The 19,392-nt window shown below is 34.9% G+C and overlaps 2 protein-coding genes and 1 pseudogene across 2 annotated transcripts; 1 reads left to right on the top strand and 2 right to left on the bottom strand.

Annotated features, from left to right (window-relative positions):
• The first annotated feature begins 1,732 nt into the window (after positions 1–1,732).
• LOC128588654 (olfactory receptor 4F6-like) lies at positions 1,733–2,657 on the top strand (annotated as a pseudogene).
• A 5,226-nt stretch (positions 2,658–7,883) lies between these two features.
• Positions 7,884–8,822, bottom strand: LOC128588652 (olfactory receptor 4K14-like). The gene has a single exon (XM_053595531.1). The coding sequence runs from the start codon at positions 8,820–8,822 to the stop codon at positions 7,884–7,886; it is 939 nt and encodes a 312-aa protein (XP_053451506.1).
• An 8,193-nt stretch (positions 8,823–17,015) lies between these two features.
• On the bottom strand, positions 17,016–17,960 carry LOC128588651 (olfactory receptor 4N5). Its single transcript, XM_053595530.1, has one exon. It carries the CDS (start codon positions 17,958–17,960, stop codon positions 17,016–17,018), a length of 945 nt encoding a protein of 314 aa, XP_053451505.1.
• Positions 17,961–19,392: the final 1,432 nt, after the last annotated feature.

Below are 19,392 nucleotides of genomic sequence, written 5' to 3'. Positions count from 1 at the left end.
GACTATACTAAAAATTGATAGTGATCAAAACTGCATGGTACTGGCACAAAAACAGAGAAGTAGATGTCTGGAATGGAATAGAAAACCAAGAGATGAATTAGCTACTTCCCGTTATTTGATCTTTGACAAGCCAATTAAAAACATTCAGTGGGGAAAAGATTCCTATTTAACAAATGATGCTGCGTGAACTGGCTGGCAACCTGTAGAAGACTGAAACTGGACCCACACCTTTCACCATTAACTAAGATAGACTCTCACTGGATTAAAGATTTAAACTTAAGACATGAAACTATAAAAATACTAGAGGAAAGTGCAGGGAAAACCCTTGAAGAAATCGGTCTGGGCGAGTATTTTATGAGGAGGACCCTCCGGGCAATTGAAGCAGCTTCAAAAATACACTACTGGGACCTGATCAAACTAAAAAGCCTCTGCACAGCCAAGAACACAGTAAGTAAAGTAAGCAGATAGCCCTCAGAATGGGAGAAGATATTTACAGGTTATGTCTCTGACAAAGTTTTAATAACTAGAATCCACAGAGAACTCAAACTTATAAGCAAGAAAAGAACAAGTGATCCCATCGCAAGCTGGGCAAAGGACTTGAAGAGAGACTTTTGTGAAGAGGATAGGCGCACAGCCTACAGACATATGAGAAAATGCTCATCATCTTTAATCATCAGAGAAATGCAAATCAAAACTACTTTGAGGTATCGTCTAACTTTAGTAAGATTAGCTCATATCACAAAATCCGAAGACCAGAGATGTTGGCGTGGATGTGGAGAAAAGGGAACACTTCTACACTGCTGGTGGGAATGCAAATTAACACATTCCTTTTGGAAAGATATTTGGAGAACACTTAGAGATATAAAAATAGATCTGCCATTCCATCCTACAATTCCTCTACTAGGTATATACCCAGAATACCAAAAGTCATATTATAACAAAGATATTTGTACCAGAATGTTTATTGCAGCCCTATTCATAATTGCTAAGTCATGGAAAAAGCCCAAGTGCCTATCGATCCACGAATGGATTAATAAATTGTGGTATATGTACACCAGGGAATATTATGCAGCCTTAAAGAAAGATGGAGACTTTACCTCTCTCATGCTTACATGGATGGAGCTGGAACATATTTTTCTTAGTAAAGTATCTCAAGAATGGAAGAAAAAGTACCCAATGTACTCAGCCCTACTATGAAATTAATTTAGGGCTTTCACATTAAAGCTATAACCCAGTTACAACCTAAGAATAGGGGGAAGGGGGAAAAGGAGGGGTGGGAGGGAGGAGGTGGGTAGAGGGAGGGGGATTGGTGGGATTACACCTGCGGTGCATTTTACGAGGGTATATGTGAAACTTGGTAAATGTGGAATGTAAGTGTCTTGACACAGTAACTGAGAGAATGCCAGGAAGGCTGTGTTAACCAGTGTGATGAAAGTATGTCAAACGGTCTGTGAAGCTAGTGTATGATGCCCCATGATCATATCAATGTACACAGCTATGATTTAATTAAAAAAAAACTTGACATAATTCCTGGCACATAGTAAATACTCCTTAGAAATATTCACTGAATGAATAAATGAATGCCTAAAATTTTCAAAACATCATATGGCTACTCATGAAGATTTTCTTTTTCTAATAACATATTTAAAAGCACTTTAAATCATTTCTTTTAGATGAATTCCTTTGTTCTTATTTTGTTTGTGGTCTTTTAGGTCACACGGGACAAAAACCAATGTATGAAGCAAATTACTCTGAGGTGTCTGAATTTGTATTGCTGGGACTTTCAACTTACGGACCAGTACAGCATTTCCTCCTGCCATCTTGACAGTGTTTTATGTAATAATTGTTGTGGGAAACATTCTTGTTCTGTTTACAGTGACTTTTGACCTTCATTTATATTCTCTTATGTACTTCCTGTTAGGAAATCTTTCATTTATGGCTTTCTACCCTAACAATTCCTAAGATGATTTCTGACCTGTCCTCTGGGTATAATACCATATCATTCCAAGGATGTGTCATCCAGATATTTGTCCTTCATGTCCTGGGTGGATCTGAGATGGTGCTGCTCATAGTCACGGCACTGGACAGATATGTGGCCATATGCAGGCCGCTCCACTACTTGACCATCATGAGCCCATGGTTATGTGTTTTGCTTCTGTCTGGTGCTTGGGCTATTGGTCTCATTCACTCAGTGGCCCAGTTGGCTTTTGTTGTCTATTTGCCTTTTTGTGGTCCCAATGAGATAGATAGCTTTTACTGTGATCTTCCTTGGTTCATCAAACTTGCTTGCACAGATACCTACAGAACAGAGTTCGTAGTTACTGCCAACAGTGGGTTCATATCCACAGGCACCTTCTTCTTACTGATCATTTCCTATATCTTCATTAGTTACTGTACAGAAACGTTCTTCAGCTGGTTTGTCCAAGGCTCTCTCAACTCTTTCAGCTCACATTATTGTGGTAATCTTATTTTTTGGACCATGTATCTTTATTTATAAGTGGCCATTTCCCCCAGTACCACGGGATAAGTTTGTTGCCATTTTGGACTTTCTGATTACGCCCATTCTGAATCCTGCCATTTACACTCTGAGGAACAAAGACATGAAGATGGCAATGAGGAGACTGAGTGTTCAAGTCCTGAGTCTGAGGAAGATCTAAATAACTTCTTTGATAGAAGGCACAGGTGGTACCTTCAGTAAGCACCACTGTAAACACAACTGTTTAAAAGGTTATGCTGTCTAAAGACAATTTGTTGTCCTTAATCCAGGAGCTCAGAAACTCTGGGTAGTTCTTTCCAAATTAATAACCAGTAACATGCTTGTATATTCAATAGCTTTTTATAGAGAATTTTACATAGTTATAAAACTTTGCATTACACTTTTTGTGTGGACCACATTTTGACTAGTGCATAGAACACCATAAATTTCTTTTTGTGAATTCCAATCCCCAAGAATATTTACAAATACATTGGTATACATGGGTATTTTCCTCTCACTTTGAGTTGAAAAATATTTTTGTTCTTATCATAGTCACTCTTTCAAAGCACATTCACATTCTTTGTTGATTCAGGTTTATTGTTCTTTCTTTTCCTTTATTTTACTAATTTTGTTAATAAATGTACTGTTACATAAATATAAATTTTGAAGGAAAAATTAAATATTGTTTAACAGTCACATAATAAGAAAATAATAAAATTAATAAAGAATATTTGAACAATTAGTAGTGCTGTGAATGCCATTTTGGGATCTGTTCACCAAGAGGGAAAGTTGTTCTTCTTCCTCCCAAACTTAGGTTACCCATGCTCTTTAAATGTGTAGAGGCAATAAAAAGTTATGAATTTTGAACAAACATTTATTCAAAAAATGTAGAAGTGAACCGAGATTGAAAAAATGTTAATGGCATTACCTCAGCTTTAATCTTGTTTAACAATGGATCCAGTTCAAGTATAGGCACCATTCTATGTTCAGCCAAACAAGCAATCTGTCCTTTTAGACTTCAAGGCCTGGAAAGTTGACCATCACATACAGCAACACAATGTTTTGTAAACCTTACCTGTTCTAATTGAAATTGTATTCTTATATTGAAATGAAATTCACTTCCCTATAACTTTCATGTTGTATTTCTCATATATATCAGGAATTGTGCATAATAAAATGACATTTATGTTACCCCTCCTCTCATGTTTAAAAATAAATATGATCCTATTATATCTTCCAGTTTTAAGGATAGCTATTTTCTTCTGAGGTCAAACATATTGAATCTTAAATCTTTTTAGGAAAATTCCCCATCTTGAAATTTTCATGATAGAATGTTTTTAATTATAAGACAATTGGAATATCAGTTTAATTTTCTAATACCCAGTAAAGTCTTTAGCAACTGCTTCATAGTATTATTCATTTTTTTCAAAAGTTGAAAGAAGGGTACATAGAGATTACAGAAGTTGTTTAGTCATGTGACCTGATATATCAGATGGCCCAGATTCACATTAATGAACTAGAAGAAAATTTACAGAACATTTTTGAGGGTACTATAGACTATGTTACAATTTGTGGATGTTTTGAATATATTTTCTGAGAGGATACTGATGGGATACTTTTGAGGTGGTAACCAAAAACGTTAAGCAGTACATTTATGGCTGTAATCTGTACCCAAGGGTAATAGCAGTTGGAAATTCTGCTATGGAATTTAGTTCTCTAGTGACAAAGGAATAAAACTCTGGAATAGCCAAGGGCAGAGAGTAGCACTTAATCATCACATTCAAAGTAGTCATAATTGTTTTAACAATTGCCGTAATAGTCTGAATCATATCCCAACCCTCTTCCAAATTCATCCTGGAAACATGGTGTGTCTAATAGATAGATACCTAGGAAAGTAGGGGGTTTCTTGTTTTCTAGAACCAGATAGAAAACTGCTGTATATATTTTTAGACATTACTAGATTCAATTTGCTAATACAGCATTGCATTTACATTCATGAGTGATATTAGTGCATAGTTTTCCTTTCTTATATTATCTTTCCCTGGTGTTGGTATGGGGGAAATCCTAGCTTCATATGAGTTAGGAAGGATCCTCTCTGCTTCTGCTTTCTGGAAGAAATTGTAAAGAATTGGTATCATTTCTTCCATAAATGTTTGGTAGAATTCATCAGTGAACTCTTCAGGGCCTGGTGCTTTCTGTTTTGGAGGGCTGCTAATCACGTATTTAATTTATTTAATAGATATAGGTCTGTTAATAAGATTACCTGTTTCTTTTTATGTGCATTGTGGCAGATTACATCTTTAAAGAGATTTGTTCATGTCATGTGGGTTATCAAATTTGTGAGCATAGACTTTTTAATAATATTCCTTTATTATCTTTTAATGTCCAGGTGTTATATAGTGGCATCTCTGTTTTATTTCTAATGTTAATAATTTGTTTCTTCTTTTGCTTTTCCTTAGTCTGGCTAGAAACATACTTGTTTTATCAATCTTTTCTAAGAAACAGCTTTTGGCTTTGTTGACTTTCTCTATTATAATGTTTCATTTTAATTGATTTCTGCTCTACTTTTTATTGTTTCTTTTCTTCTGATTATTTTGATTTAATGTTCCCTTTTATTCCCTAGCTTCCTAAAGTGGGACCTCAGATAATTGATTTTAGACATTACTTCATTTCTAATGAGTGTATATACACTCAATGCTATAAATTTCTTTCTAAGCACTATTTTTGATGCATGCCATGAATTTCAATAATTTGTATTCTCTTTTTAATTTAGTTAAAATATTTTATATATAGTTTTTCTTGGGATTTTTTTCCTTGGCCCACGTGTTATTTAGAAGTGGGATTTTTAAATCTCCAAATAGTTTGAAAATTTTCAGCTATATTTTGTTATTTTGGTATAAAAATGATCTATTAAGTATAGAGTGTAAATATCGTAACAGAATAAGTAAATGAGATTAGGGATATATTAATTAGTTCAATGTAAGCATTCCAAATTGTATATGAAATCAGCACATTGTACTCCATAAATGCATTAATGCATACATGATTTATGTGTTTGTGACCCTCGGCATATGGGGCGCCCTACTCACTGAGCCACAGGAGCCCCCCTACAGTGTGTTTCTTGTGGATGAAATGTAGTTGGGTCTGTGTGTGTTTCTTATCAATGAAATGTAGTTGGGACTAGTTTTTGATCCACCCTATCTCTATTTTTTAAATAGTGTATTTATACCATCATTTAAATTAATTACTGATGTAGCTGAATAAAATTTCATACAAGTTAATGTTTTCTATTCACTGCCCTTTTTTGCTTTCTGCTAGCTTATGTGGCCCTAACTGAACCTTTTATAATTCTATTTTCTCTCCTTTGTTAGCAAATCAATTATACTTTTTTTAAACTTAAATTTTTTTTCCTTTGGAGTTTGTAATATACATTTACAACTAATCCAAGTCTACTTTCAAATAACATTATACCACTTCACAGGTTGTACAAGTATGTAATAACAAGGTACTCCTAATTCCTTACTCCTATCCCTGGTATCATTGCTGGCATTCATTTCACTTATTCATAGCTATAATCCTGCATATAGCACATAAACATAATAATAGAATACACAGCTATTATTATTATATAAACAGACTGTTATATGTTATATTGATTAAGAATAAGAAAAATAAGTTTTTATTTAACTTTTATTTATTCTTTATCTAATTCTTTTTCTTTATGTAGATCTAAGTTTCTGACCTATATTATTTTCCTTCTCTCTGAAGAACTTCTTTTAACCTTCCATGCTGGACAATTCTACTGGCAACAAATTCTCTCAGTTTTCATTTGTCTAAGAAAGCCATTTTATTTGTCTAATAAAGTCTCACTGCATCACCCTGGGTAAAATGCTGTGGCATCATAACCCATAGCAACCTCAAACACTTGAGCTCAAGCAATCAGCTTGCCTCAGCCTCCAGAGTAGCTAGGACTCCAGGCATCAGCCACCACGCCTGGCAAGTTTTTCTAATTTTAGTAGAGATGAAGATCTTGCTTAAGAGCTGAGCTCAGGCAATCCACTCACCTGAGCTCAGGCAATCCACTCACCTGAGCTCAGGCAATCCATTCACCTCAACCTCCAAGGTACTGGGATTACAAACATGAGCCAGCGTGCCTAGCCTAAGAAAGTTTTTATTACTTCTTCACTTTTATAGGATAATTTTGCAGGACATGGAATTTGGAGTTCATGGATTTAATTTCTACATCTGAGTCTTATTTTCTCATTTATAATTTTTTGGTAATTCTAAAAGAATTTAGGGCAAAGCATATAATATAATGGCATAGACTAGGCAGTCAAGTTAAAAATATCTGCAATATTTTTATTTTGTCACTTGTGTAAATATTTTGTTCTCATATTAAGAAAAATAAAAACTGTATACATTCCATCCTTTTGGTTTATGATTTTTATTGTTTATTCTCATAAGTGAATTTTAATCATAATTTATAATTCTGGAGAAAGAAAAGAAATATTATTTAAAATGTAGAATAATTTTTAATGCCAGAAAAACTTACTTATGTATACCTTGGTAAATAAATGTTAGACATTTGAATGAAAAAAATGACTTCTATTGATATATTAAAATATTTTGAATGTTTATCATATATTAACTGGTATACCATGTATTATAGTGTTAATAATGAACCAAGTAAAGCATGGTCTCTACCTCAGGGGATTACATTTTTAAAATTTTACAAAAACGGTTAATAATATAAAGTATAAATAATAGTCTCTAAGAATGAGATAACTAAAGGGAATATCACTATAATTTATTTTATTTTATTTTTAACTTTTATTAAGTTAGTTAAAACCAAGCAGAGAATAACCTCTACTATTATGCCTTACGTTTTTTTTTTTTTTTACCATTTTATATCATCTTTTATTTACTTTTTCTCCATTAGTATTTGGGTAAGAAGCTAGAATAAGAAAAAAATAATAATGTTTTACTTTTGGAGAAAAGGCAAGTGAGGATTAGGAGAAGGTGTCAATACTACAGAAACATTATTTGTTTCCCAATGGGGTTTAGAGAAAATTCAAAATAATAGTTCATTAAGGTGCAATCCATTAGAATGGATACATGGATTTGTTGAGTGAATTACAGGAATTTGTTTAATTTTGTTAATGTTATAGGCAGACTAAGTAATTTTCTCATAATGAAGGATTATTAGTGTTTATAGTTTAGAAAAATATTTCATGGTGTTCTGTCAGTTGACTAAGAAATGCTGAAATTCCCTGAATTTTATTAACTCCATTTGTGTATGTGGAGCCAAAAATAACATGCAGTCATAAATCAAATATCCTGAATTCCCCATCTATTTTACAAGGTAAACATAGTCAACATCAAGTACTCCCATTGAAGCTTCTGAGCATTAAATATTAACATTAGAACCAGTGTAGTAGCTTCTGAATCTCTTCATAGCATTTTTCATCTCTTTATTTCTCAGGGTATAAATGGCTGGATTTAGGAGAGGTGTAATAACAGAGTAGAACACAGCAAGAAATTTGTCCACCCAGGTAATGCTGAGTGGCCATACGTAGATGAAGATGCAGGGTCCAAAGAAGAGCACCACTACTATGATGTGAGCAGTGCAGGTAGACAGTGCCTTAGATGCCCCAGCTTTAGAGCTTTGTTGGACAGTCAGAAGAATATATGTGTAGGATATCAGCAGCAGAATAAAGCAGGTCATTGCAACAACCCCACTGTCACCGTTCATTAATATTTCCAAGTTAGAGGAGTCTATGCAGGCAAGCTTGATGACCAGTGGTATATCACAGAAGAAGCTGTCTATGTCCCTAGGACCACAGAAGGGCAGCTGAACAATTACAACCATTTGACTCATGGCATGCACAAAGCCAATGGTCCAGGAAGTCACCACCAGCCCAATACACTTTTGCAGACTCATAATGGTGGAGTAGTGGAGTGGTTTGCAGATTGCCACATAGCGGTCATATGCCATTATCACTAGAAGCACCATTTCACCCCCTCCAACAAAATGCACAAAGAGTATCTGGCACATGCAACCTTCAAAGGAAATGGTCTTATTCTCTCTGAGAAAGTCTGTGATCATCTTAGGAGTGGTGACTGAAGAAAGCCACATATCAATGAAGGACAGGTTGGCCAAAAAGAAGTACATGGGAGAATGGAGATGGGAATCAGTGATGATTAAGAGTACAATGACAATATTTCCAGATACAATGATCAGATAAAGCATAAAAAATATTATTAAAAATAAGACCTGAATATCCCAAGAGTGGCAAAGTCCCAGAAGCACAAAATCTGACACTGCAGATTGATTTCCTCTATCCATTTTTATTCAGTGTCTCCTCTAAAATTACCTAGAGAGAAGATCAGGTTATCTGTTAGTGAGATGAGAAAGGATGCTTAATTTTTAGAATTACATGTTCACTTTGAAATTTAGCATTTATATCTGAGAGTAAAATGTATACACGTAATATGTGAAGAAAGATATTGGCCCTATGTACATGGTACTATGCCTCAGAGAGGATAACTGCCTACAACTGGCCTTTCAAGAAGTGAGCCCCATGTTTATTGCAGCTCAATTCACAATTACCAAGATGTGGATGTAACCCAAGTGCCCATCAACCTATGAATGAATTAATAAACTGTGCTATATGTACACCATGGAATACTATTCAGCCATAAAAAGATAGAGACTTTACATCTTTTGTATTTACTTGGGTGGAATTGAAGCCCATTCTTCCTAGTAAAGTAACACAAGTATGGAAAAGCAAGTATCCAATGTGCTCAATACTAATATGAAACCAACAGAAAACAACTACATATCCATACAAGACAAAAACACAAGTATATTCAAGTTTGGGGGGGGCAGAGGGAGGGGCAAAAGGGTAGGAAGAGCGGGAAAGGTGAGCTATCACCTCATGTGCGCAATGTGGGGGTACACAACACACCCCCTAGATGAGGGGCTTAACTACAACTTGAACTATACCTTAGAAAGGCAAAACGGTATATCCTAATCATTTGTACCATCATATTAATCTGAAATAAAAAGGAAGACGTATGCCCGAGTGGGATTTTTATGCAAATTATGTATTTACTGAGAGGGTACTCTCACAAAAAGACAATGAGGAAATCAGGACAATGAAGTGAAAGGCTAAAAATACTGTTGCATCACCCGAAAGGTAGCCATTCCACTGGTTCTGTAAAATGAATATGAGTGGGGAGCCACTACCAACCGTTACATTAAATAACTAGTAATTAGGTAATACAATTAGAAAGATGATGACAAAGTGATATTGAAATTCAATATAAATGACATGATACAACATTATAATTTCTCTATATTTCTTCCATAAGGCATCATAACATTGAAGTTTTTTTAGCTTATCATTCTAAACTATTTGTTGGGAGAATCTTTTAGAAAGAAACTACATAGAATGAATATCTGGCGTGATGATTTGGATGCAAAACCAGGCACAGAACTTACATAATTAATATCAATAATTACATGAAATTCATTTAGTAAACTTAAAGTATTAGAAAAAAAATCTAGAAATCTAAAAAAAAAATTCTTCTCTCTGAAGGAAAAGGACATTAGAGTGCCACAAAAAACCCCAAAAGCATAAATCTCATTGATAAAAGTAAGTATGCCGACAAATTTAGAATGTGCTAATAATGTAATTGTGCTTAAACTTCTCATAAATTTACTATGAGGACCAAGAGGCAGCACTATTAAACATAGAAATAAGCACGATAATTTGTTAAGTAATAAGCAATATGCAATTTGAGACATCAAAATGTAAGTGTGTGAAGTTAAAATGTAGATTTTTTTTTTTTTTTTAGACAAGAATCTCACTTTGTCACCCTTGGTAGTGTGCTGTGGCATCTTAGCTCACAGCAACCTCAAACTCTTGGGCTCAAGCAAGTCTCTTGCCTCGGCCTTCCAAGTAGCTGGGACTACAGGCACCGCCACAATGCCTGGCTATTTTTACAGATGAGGTCTTGCTCTGGCCCTGGCTCAGGCTGGTCTCAAATTTGTGAGCTCAGGCAATCCACCCGCCTCAGCCTCCCAGACTGCTAGGATTACAGGCATAAGTCATCTCGTCTGGCCACTTGTAGACTTAGTTTTGACTTGTTTCTTTTATGATCAAAGTTAAGTTCTTCTCAGTTTAAAATTACTTATTAGAACTGTAAAATATTTTTTGTATGCTTTGTGGTAACCACAAAGGAAAAACTTATAACTCGAAACAAAAAGCAAGGAATTAAAGCATGATATCAGAGAATAGAATCAACCTAAATGCTTATCCAGATGAATGGGTAAAGAAAATGTGGTGTATAGATGTAATGAAATAGTATTCAGCCATAAAAGAGAATGAAATTTTGTACTTTGCAGTTACATCAATGAACCTGGAGGATTATTATGTTAAGTGAAATAGACCAGTCACAGAAAGACAACACCACATGGTCTCACTCATAAGTGGATCTAAAATAATTGATTTTATAGAAGTGAAGAATAGAACAGAAAATGGGGAGGATTGAGGGAGGGGGAGGATTGGGAGAGGTTAATAAAGGGGTACAAAGTTACATTTGACAGGAAGAATAAGTTTTGCACAGAGTGTGCAAATAGAAATTATTAATTAAGAAAATGAAGAGAGTCACATATGATCTGGATTTCATGGTGTAGTATCTCTCTTCTTTTTCACAGAGTAATCTTTTCCTTTAAGTAACATGATGATAATAACCCTATGTAATTTCACTGAAAACTGTTAAGTTCATATGTGTTTTGTATAGAAACAGATCTGGGCCATTGGCTAGCCAGCTAAAATGTTAAGGGTAGAATTCTGTCTTCAGCATTGACAAGCTGTGTAGTTTTGGACAAGTTAGTTACCCTCTCTGAATCTCAATTTCTTCGTTTGTAAAGGGGAATAGTATCAGCACCTCCTTTAAAAGGTTGGTTGTTCTGAGAATCCAAGCACATTTTTACTTGTGTAAAATACTAACAACGGTACTTTGCAAAATGCTATAAAATGTGTTTGTTCAATAAATAATAATGATATTAATACTAAAATTCAAGTTTGTTACTATAAATTATAGGCAAGGAAACTAAATAATTTCATAAAAAATTTTAAAAAGAATGAGTTCTGGTGTACTATTAAACACAGTAGGATGCCTGTAGCAAGTAGCAATGTGGTGTATATTTCAAGATAGCTAAAAGAGAAGATTTTGAGTCTTATGACCACAAAGAAATGATAAATATCTAAAGTGATAGATGTGGTAATGATTTGATCATTTTATATGTAAAATGTATACATGCATTGAAATGTTACTGTTTACTTCATAAATATGTACAACTATAATGTGTCAATTATAAATAAATTAATCAATAAAAAATACAAGCACTGAGCTGTCTTTATACAAAAAAATTTACCTTCAATTATATAGAATGCTGAGAACTCTCTAGGCTTTAAAGTATTACCATCTCATCATAATTAAAGTTATAAAAAATCTATTATCTCTTTATCTATCATTGATACTCCTGTCTATCTATTAATATCTTTCTATCTAACTTTTCTAGGTAAGAATAAATTTACAGACTTATACAGGAAAGTACATCTATTGCTATTAGTGCTTCACATACATAATAAAGTTAAAACTTCAGTGATCCCGATCACTTACCTCCAAATATAATATAATAGCAATGCTTATAACGTTGATTCTTAAGTAAATTAAGAACTCTTCTCAAGCTGAATATTGGAAAAATAACTGCTTATGTCCCTTCCCCCTTTATTAGTTATCTTCCTTGGCATTGTTTCACTTTTTAAAATTCTCCTTTATCCATCGAAATCTCCAGGGTGGTACCAGTGAGAACAAATGAAATATGAAAACCATTACAACATCATGAACAATGCTTTCCACTTCATTTATACTGAGAAATTTGAACCATAATTAAAAATAAAAAGAAATGTTTAAAAAAATTAGGCAAAGCACACATTTGCTGGGGAATGGAGATACATGATGATAGTCTTAAATTATAAATAAATGCATTCACCACCACAGAGATTACCTAATTTCTAAAGATAATATCCTGATTTTTTAACCTAAAAGATTTATGCTCCCTGAGAAACTTGACTTATGTGACCTTTATTTGAAAAGTAATTCCCTATGTAGATGAATCTTTCTAGGATAAGTTTTCAATAACTAGTTCTATACTTATTGGGACAGGTGACAGAGAAGATAGCTAATAGCAAAAGTAGGATCAACTATGTTAGAGAAATTTGCTAAAAGGTGAACATGTACTTTCTTAGGGAACAGTTCGAAAAAGAAACAATGTTGCTTATCTCTGTTTTAAAAGTTGTTAATATTTTATAATATTTGCAGAGAAAAGATTTTACTCTCTTTTATCTTTGCTTTTTGTCTGTTATACATTGATGTTTTTTGTAGTTTTGTTGTTTATTCTACTTATGGTTTATGATGTATTTTTTATGCAGGTTGATGTCCTTTCTTAGTTTATAAAAGTTCTTAGTAATTCTCTCTTCAAATACTGCATCTTTCCCTTTTTTGCATCTTTCCCTTTCTCTTTTTTGCCTGTCCACTTGGACTTCAATTACACATCTATAAGATATTTTCATTGCATCTCACATATCTATAATATTCTTTCCTTTATTTTCCTTTATTTTGTTAGCCTTTTAATTTTGTATTTCCTATTGATTTAAACTTCCAATTCATTCTATAGCCTTTTTCTTGTTTAATCTGATTTTAAATTCATATAATGAATTTCTAACTTCAGAATTTTTTAAATGTAAAATTATTTCTATTTTTGAATTTCAGTTTTCTGGTAAAATTTTCTTTTAATTTATTTATTACACTTTTTCTATATTGAGTATGCTAGTCATTATTATTATAAAGTCATTGCTATTAGTTTTACACTTTGGATAATCTCTGGCTATATTTTAGTTATCTGTCTATTTTCATTTATATTTTTATATCTCTCAATATTCTGATGTTTCTAGTAATTTTTGTTAAATTTAGATCTTTATTGTTTAAAATTATAAGTTGTATAGGCTTTAGTTCATGTTACTTTCCCAAATGAAAATTTACCCATTTCACTGTAAGATCAATACAGTGGAAATAAATTCCGTTAATGCTACATTTCTCATTGGGGAAGATCTGCCTTTTAGAGGGCATTTGGCAATATGTAGAGATATTTTTGGTTGTTACAACTGAGTAGATGCTACTGGTACCTAGTGAGTAGAGGCTAGGGATAGTAGTATCCATACTAAACAACCCACAGTGCACAGGGCAGCCCTCCACAATAAAGTATTCTACAGTCCATAGAGCCAAGGCTGTCTTAACCTTAATAGGAATTTTGTAGAACTGAAGCTGATTTGCAGCCTTCATGACACACAACATATCTCTGGCTCATCAGTAGACTTCAATCACAATTTAAAATAGTTGAAATCAGATCTTTACGTACTTGTAAAACTTCTGATTCACTTACATAAGATTTAAATTTAGAAATGAGGGAAGTAGGCATGGAGAAAAAAAGGTTTCCATTTTGCAAGGTAATTTATTTAAGAGCACTAGAACAACTCTGCAGTACTTTCTTGATCATAGATCATGGTTCAAATACTTCAGTTGGTAGTTAAAAATGATTTCTGTATCCCCCACATTCATAATTGCTATGTGGACAGTAGCCAATTATATAGACCAATTTATTACTAAGGTTTTAAGATTTTTACGGGCCTGGGAGCAGTGGCTCACACCTGTAATCCTAGCACTCTGGGAGGCTGAGGAGAGTAGATTGCTTGAGCTTACGAGTTCGAAACCAAAAGCAAGACCTAGTCTCTACTAAAAACTAAAAACTAAATAAAAAATAAACTGAGGCAAGGGGATTGCTTAAGCCCAAGAGTTGAAGGTGGTTGTGAGCTATGATGCCACGGCACTCTACCTAGGGCAACATCTTGAGAGTCTGTCTCAAAAAAACAAAAACAAAACAAAAACAAAAAAACCCCAAGGATTTATTTTAGGATGCCAAGTCAACAGCCCTTCCAATAATTTATAAGCTTCTAATACCTTATATATTTATTTAAAAAGATAATCAGAGTGGTTTAGTTATTTGCACCCAAATAGTGATTGGTAAGCTATTAACTATCATCATTGCATTCAGTGTAAAGTTATTTGTAAGTGACTTCCTTAAAAATTCCTCTTTATAATTTTTTAGAAAGGAACATATGTATTCCATTAGTTATTTTAGTTGTTTTTTAATGGTCATTTTCGATAAAATATAAAAGCTTGCTTTTCCTCTCCCTAACAAATTAGAAAAAAAATAACTATCTCTTTTAGTGTTCACAAAATAAAATACTTAACAGTGTGATACTGTCCATTTAATGATATTTTACTACTCAAACCCTTTGGCCAGAATCTTGAGGATCCTGTTTTAAGTCAAATAGGAAATGCTAGGTAGTTACTCTCCTTCTTAATGTCTTTCAATGGTTTCTTTTAGAAATTTGAATAAATTGAACTTATTATTGCCTAAAATATTCTTTGTGATTTTTTTCCCCTGCCAACATTTTCAATATCGATTCTTAACCATTTGCACCCTCACTAACTATACTGTAGCTTTTCTCTTCCTCTTTATGGTTTCCAAATGTACCAAGCTCATAAGTCTTTAAGTCCTTGTACTAAGTCATCTTTTCCGCCTAGTATTTTTGTCCCTAGATAATTGCATGGTTGATTCTTTCAAATTATCTTGTTATCAGCTACACAACATTCAACAAGACCTTCCTTGACAACAAAAAGTAGGTAGGTAACTAATACCTCCCTAGCAATCTCTAACATAGTACTTTTTTTTTTTTTTTTTACTTGCTATAGAATACTATCTCTCTCTGATGCTAATGCTTTGTGTGTGTGTGTTATTTTTTATGTTTTTTATAAATTTTAAAACCCTTTCTGATCTTATGTCAGACCTGGTCCAACATAATGATTTTCCTCTTCCATTTCAATGTTGGAAGACATCCCACATAGTGCAACTCAAGGGAGTATGCAGCACCAAGAGAACAAAGTAAAGAATGTTAGTGAGTATGTTGACAATAAATGCAAAGGACTTTATGTACTGGGAAGAAATGTGGCCATAGATGAGAGCACAGTAGGTTTCAAAGGAAAGATTTGATTCAAGTGCTATAACCTGAAGCCTACAAATTAGGGCCTATAAATTTTTTGCCTGTGTGATTTAGAAAATGGTTATGTGTGTTCTCACATTTCCTATTATGCCAATATAACAACAGAGAGTCTTATTCATCCTGATTTGCCAATTACATCTCAAATTGTGATTCATTTGGTGCAAGTTTTGCAACCACATATGAGTGTTCAGGCTATCACAGCTATATGACCGTTTCTACACAAGCCCTCAACTTGCTCAGGAATTGCATAAAATGACAACACATATAACAGGAACACTTATGACTTCTAGGAAGGATTTTTCCAAGTGATCTGAAAAACAAAAAGAAACTTCAGGAATATGAAGTATATGTTTATTAATGTGATATGAAAATCACGTGCTTCTCATTCCATGGCAAGAGGTTAGTGACAGTGCTGAGTACAGTGCCTCAAACACAGTTGACTACTGGTTTTAGAAGAAAACAATCTGTCCAATTTGAAAAACTGAGAGCTAGTTTTAGAACACACAGAGTTTATGGGGAAGAGTGGACAGAACTGGTCAGTGCTGCGGATGTTACAGATTTAGGAGGAGGTCCTACAAATGGTGGAAAATATTACCTTTCTGAGTGATGGAAGTTGCAGTTGTGAACAGCTACATCCTTTACTCATTAGATAAGCAGAAGAGTGGAGAAAAAGTGCAGACATGTCTTTCTTAAGGAGAAATCTCATCACCCAGCTTGTGAGCAATATGAGAAACAGAAATTCAAGAAAGGGGGAAGACCATCAGCTTCTGACACTGAAGAAAAGCTAAATGGGAAGATGCATTTTATAATGCAAAATGAAAAAAGTCAGCAAAGGATTTCGTGGTTTGCAGTACAAGAAATGAGAATGGTGGAATGAAAGAAATAATTCTCTACTATGAGAAAAGAGAGAGGAAGCCTGGACTTCATACTGGAAATTGCTTGAAGAAGTTCCACACACACAAAAATTATAAACAAATACACTTTATTTTACGTAATCTAAAATAGATAACAAGATCATCGGGAGAGTTCATATTTATGTTTTAAAACTGTAGCATAATTACAAGTAATCTGCCAACGTGTATCCTGTTCCAAATAAATAAGAGCTAGGGGAGTATGGGGTGGCAGAAAAATTGGACTGGAAAGAGTAGTTCAACTTACCATTATTCACTTGAATATAACCCTGAAAGACCCGGAATCTCGGTGATCTTATTCACATGTCTAGAATAGTACCTGAACATTGGAAGTGCTTAATAAATGAAGTTATTTGCTATGTGACTGACTCAGGGCATGAATGAGGAAAATATTTAACTTATTTCAACTGGACTTTTTCCTTTCTTCTTTTTCTAATTCTTCTCTTCCATTCTGCAAACTCTGTGCTGACCTAACAACTTCCTTATGGAAGCTTTCACTTCCTGGTTGCGGAGCGTATAAATCATAGGGTTCATCAAAGGAAAGATGACGGTGTGGAAGAGGGAAACCACCTTGTCAGCCGGGAGAGAGCGGAAGGGGCGCGTGTAGATGAAGATAGCAGGTCCGAACATGAGGAACACGATGATAATGTGGGTGGTGCACGTGGAGACGGCCCTGTTGGTCCCCTCCGAGGAGCGCCCCTTCACGCGGCAGAGGATGACCGTGTAGGAGGCCAGAAGCCCCAGGAAGCACAGGAGGCTGAGCAAGCCGCTGTTGGAGACCATCAGCAGCTCCACCACGAAGGTGTCGGCGCAGGCCAGCTTGATGACCTGCGGGACGTCGCAGAAGAAGTTATCCAGCTGATTTGGACCACAGAAAGGCAAGTGCAGGATAAGGGCCACTTGTACGATGGAGTGGGCAAAGCCTCCAAGCCACAGAGCCCCCAGCAAGGCATAGCAGGTTCTGGGGCTCATGAGCGCGGAGTAGTGTAAGGGCCGGCAGATGGCGACGTAGCGGTCAAAGGCCATCACAACCAGAAGGAACATCTCCCCTGCGCCGAGAAAATGCAGGAAGAAGAGCTGAGTGATGCAGCCGCGGTAGGAGATGACCTTCTCCTCCGAGAGGAAGTCCGCCAGCATCCGCGGAGCCACGATGAAGGAGTAGGAGGCGTCCAGGAAGGCCAGGTTGCCCAGGAAGAAATAGAGCGGAGCCGTGAGGCCGGGGTCTGACCTTATGGTGAGGATGATCAGGAGATTTCCAGGGAGGATGATGAGGTAGAAAATTAAGACGAGTGCAAAGACCAGGAGTTGAGCATTTTGAGACTGGGTCAGACCAAGGAGGATGAATTCTGTCACCACTGTGCTGTTTTCTACCTCCATCACCTCACTCTGCAGAAAAATAATGAAGCAAAAGGTTATATGTTAAATGCCTTTTCCTCTGTTTCTTAGTTCCTCTCCAGATAAAAACGTTATTTGCTACAACCAACATTCCCTAGTCAAAACAACTAATGTTCCACACTCCCCTGTCCCCATATTAACCCCTCTCTGCTTCATTGTTTTGATTTTTCACTGAGATATTGTTCTTCTTCCTACACTCTTATTCCCATTTAACCATGTCCTTCTAGATAACTGCAGTCCTATGGGACTCTAGGAGACTTTGCTTGAGGGATATTAGACATTTACTGGTTAAAGTAAAAGTTAACTCAAGGTTGTGTGCTTTGTTTGTTTTTGTTGCCATTAGTGGCGATGTTTCTTCTCTAATTTAGATTAGTTGCTGAGTTTTAATTCCTTCTCTTCATTGTCACAAAACAAACTGCTTGTGAGGTCACTTCTCTCCTTCAGTTCCTATAGAATCCTTACTGCCTGGTTGTAACCCGTCTGCCTGGTCTCCAAATTTGTGCCTTGCTAGTTTTCATCACATGGTTCTGCTTTGGTGCCCTTTTGGTGCCCTTTACTTCAATCTCATAACCATAAGGCTTTCAAGCAAGATTTCTCCTTTTTTTTCTGGATTTAACTTTGTCTAAATAGGAACTCTATTCATGTTGGAAAAATCCAGAATTAAGGTTTAGAGTATAGTAGTCTCCAAAATAAGATGGAGGCTTAGGCCAGTGGGTGCACTAGATAATCCACTGGGGTGCATAAAAATAATGAAATTTCTCCCCATAATACTGCAAGGTTTGTTTTAAAATTTATACATTTGTGATTATTTTCTAATTTTTATGCTAATACAGAAATACAAACATGTTATAAATAAGTGCTCACAATACTATGCAGTTCACTCTTGAATGATTTACAAGATGAAATATTGCTAATGATAAGAAAATACTGTAACATATATAAATGTTAGTCTTGATGTTTGATTACATGTCACACTTATTTTTCAGAAGTGCTATGGATACAGAAGAATGCAATTTGGCAACAAAAAAGGGATGAAGTACTGATGCATGTTACAACATAGAAGTGAAGTACAAGGAGCCAGTCACAAAAGAATACATATTATTTGGTTCAATTTATGAAAAATGTCTAGAAAGAAAAATTTATAGAGGCAGAAAGAAGTAGAATAATGGTTGCCTGAACCTAGAGGTGGGATGGAGATTGACATAAAGAGTTTGAGGTATCTTTCTAGTGTGATGAAAATGTTCTAGAATTATATCATGTTGATACTGCCACAATTCTAAATACACTTAGAACTATCCAATTGTATATTTTATTTTAAATGATGAATATTATGATCTGTTGATTATATTTCAATATCTGTCTTAAAAAACAAAACAAAACAAAACAGTCCTGTTGAATGTGAAGGAGGGAGAAT

Source organism: Nycticebus coucang, chromosome 6 (genome assembly GCF_027406575.1).
Source record: "Nycticebus coucang isolate mNycCou1 chromosome 6, mNycCou1.pri, whole genome shotgun sequence".
Taxonomy (NCBI): domain Eukaryota; kingdom Metazoa; phylum Chordata; class Mammalia; order Primates; family Lorisidae; genus Nycticebus; species Nycticebus coucang.
Note: the sequence above shows the minus strand (reverse complement) of the source record. Positions and strands in the feature narration are given on the sequence as shown.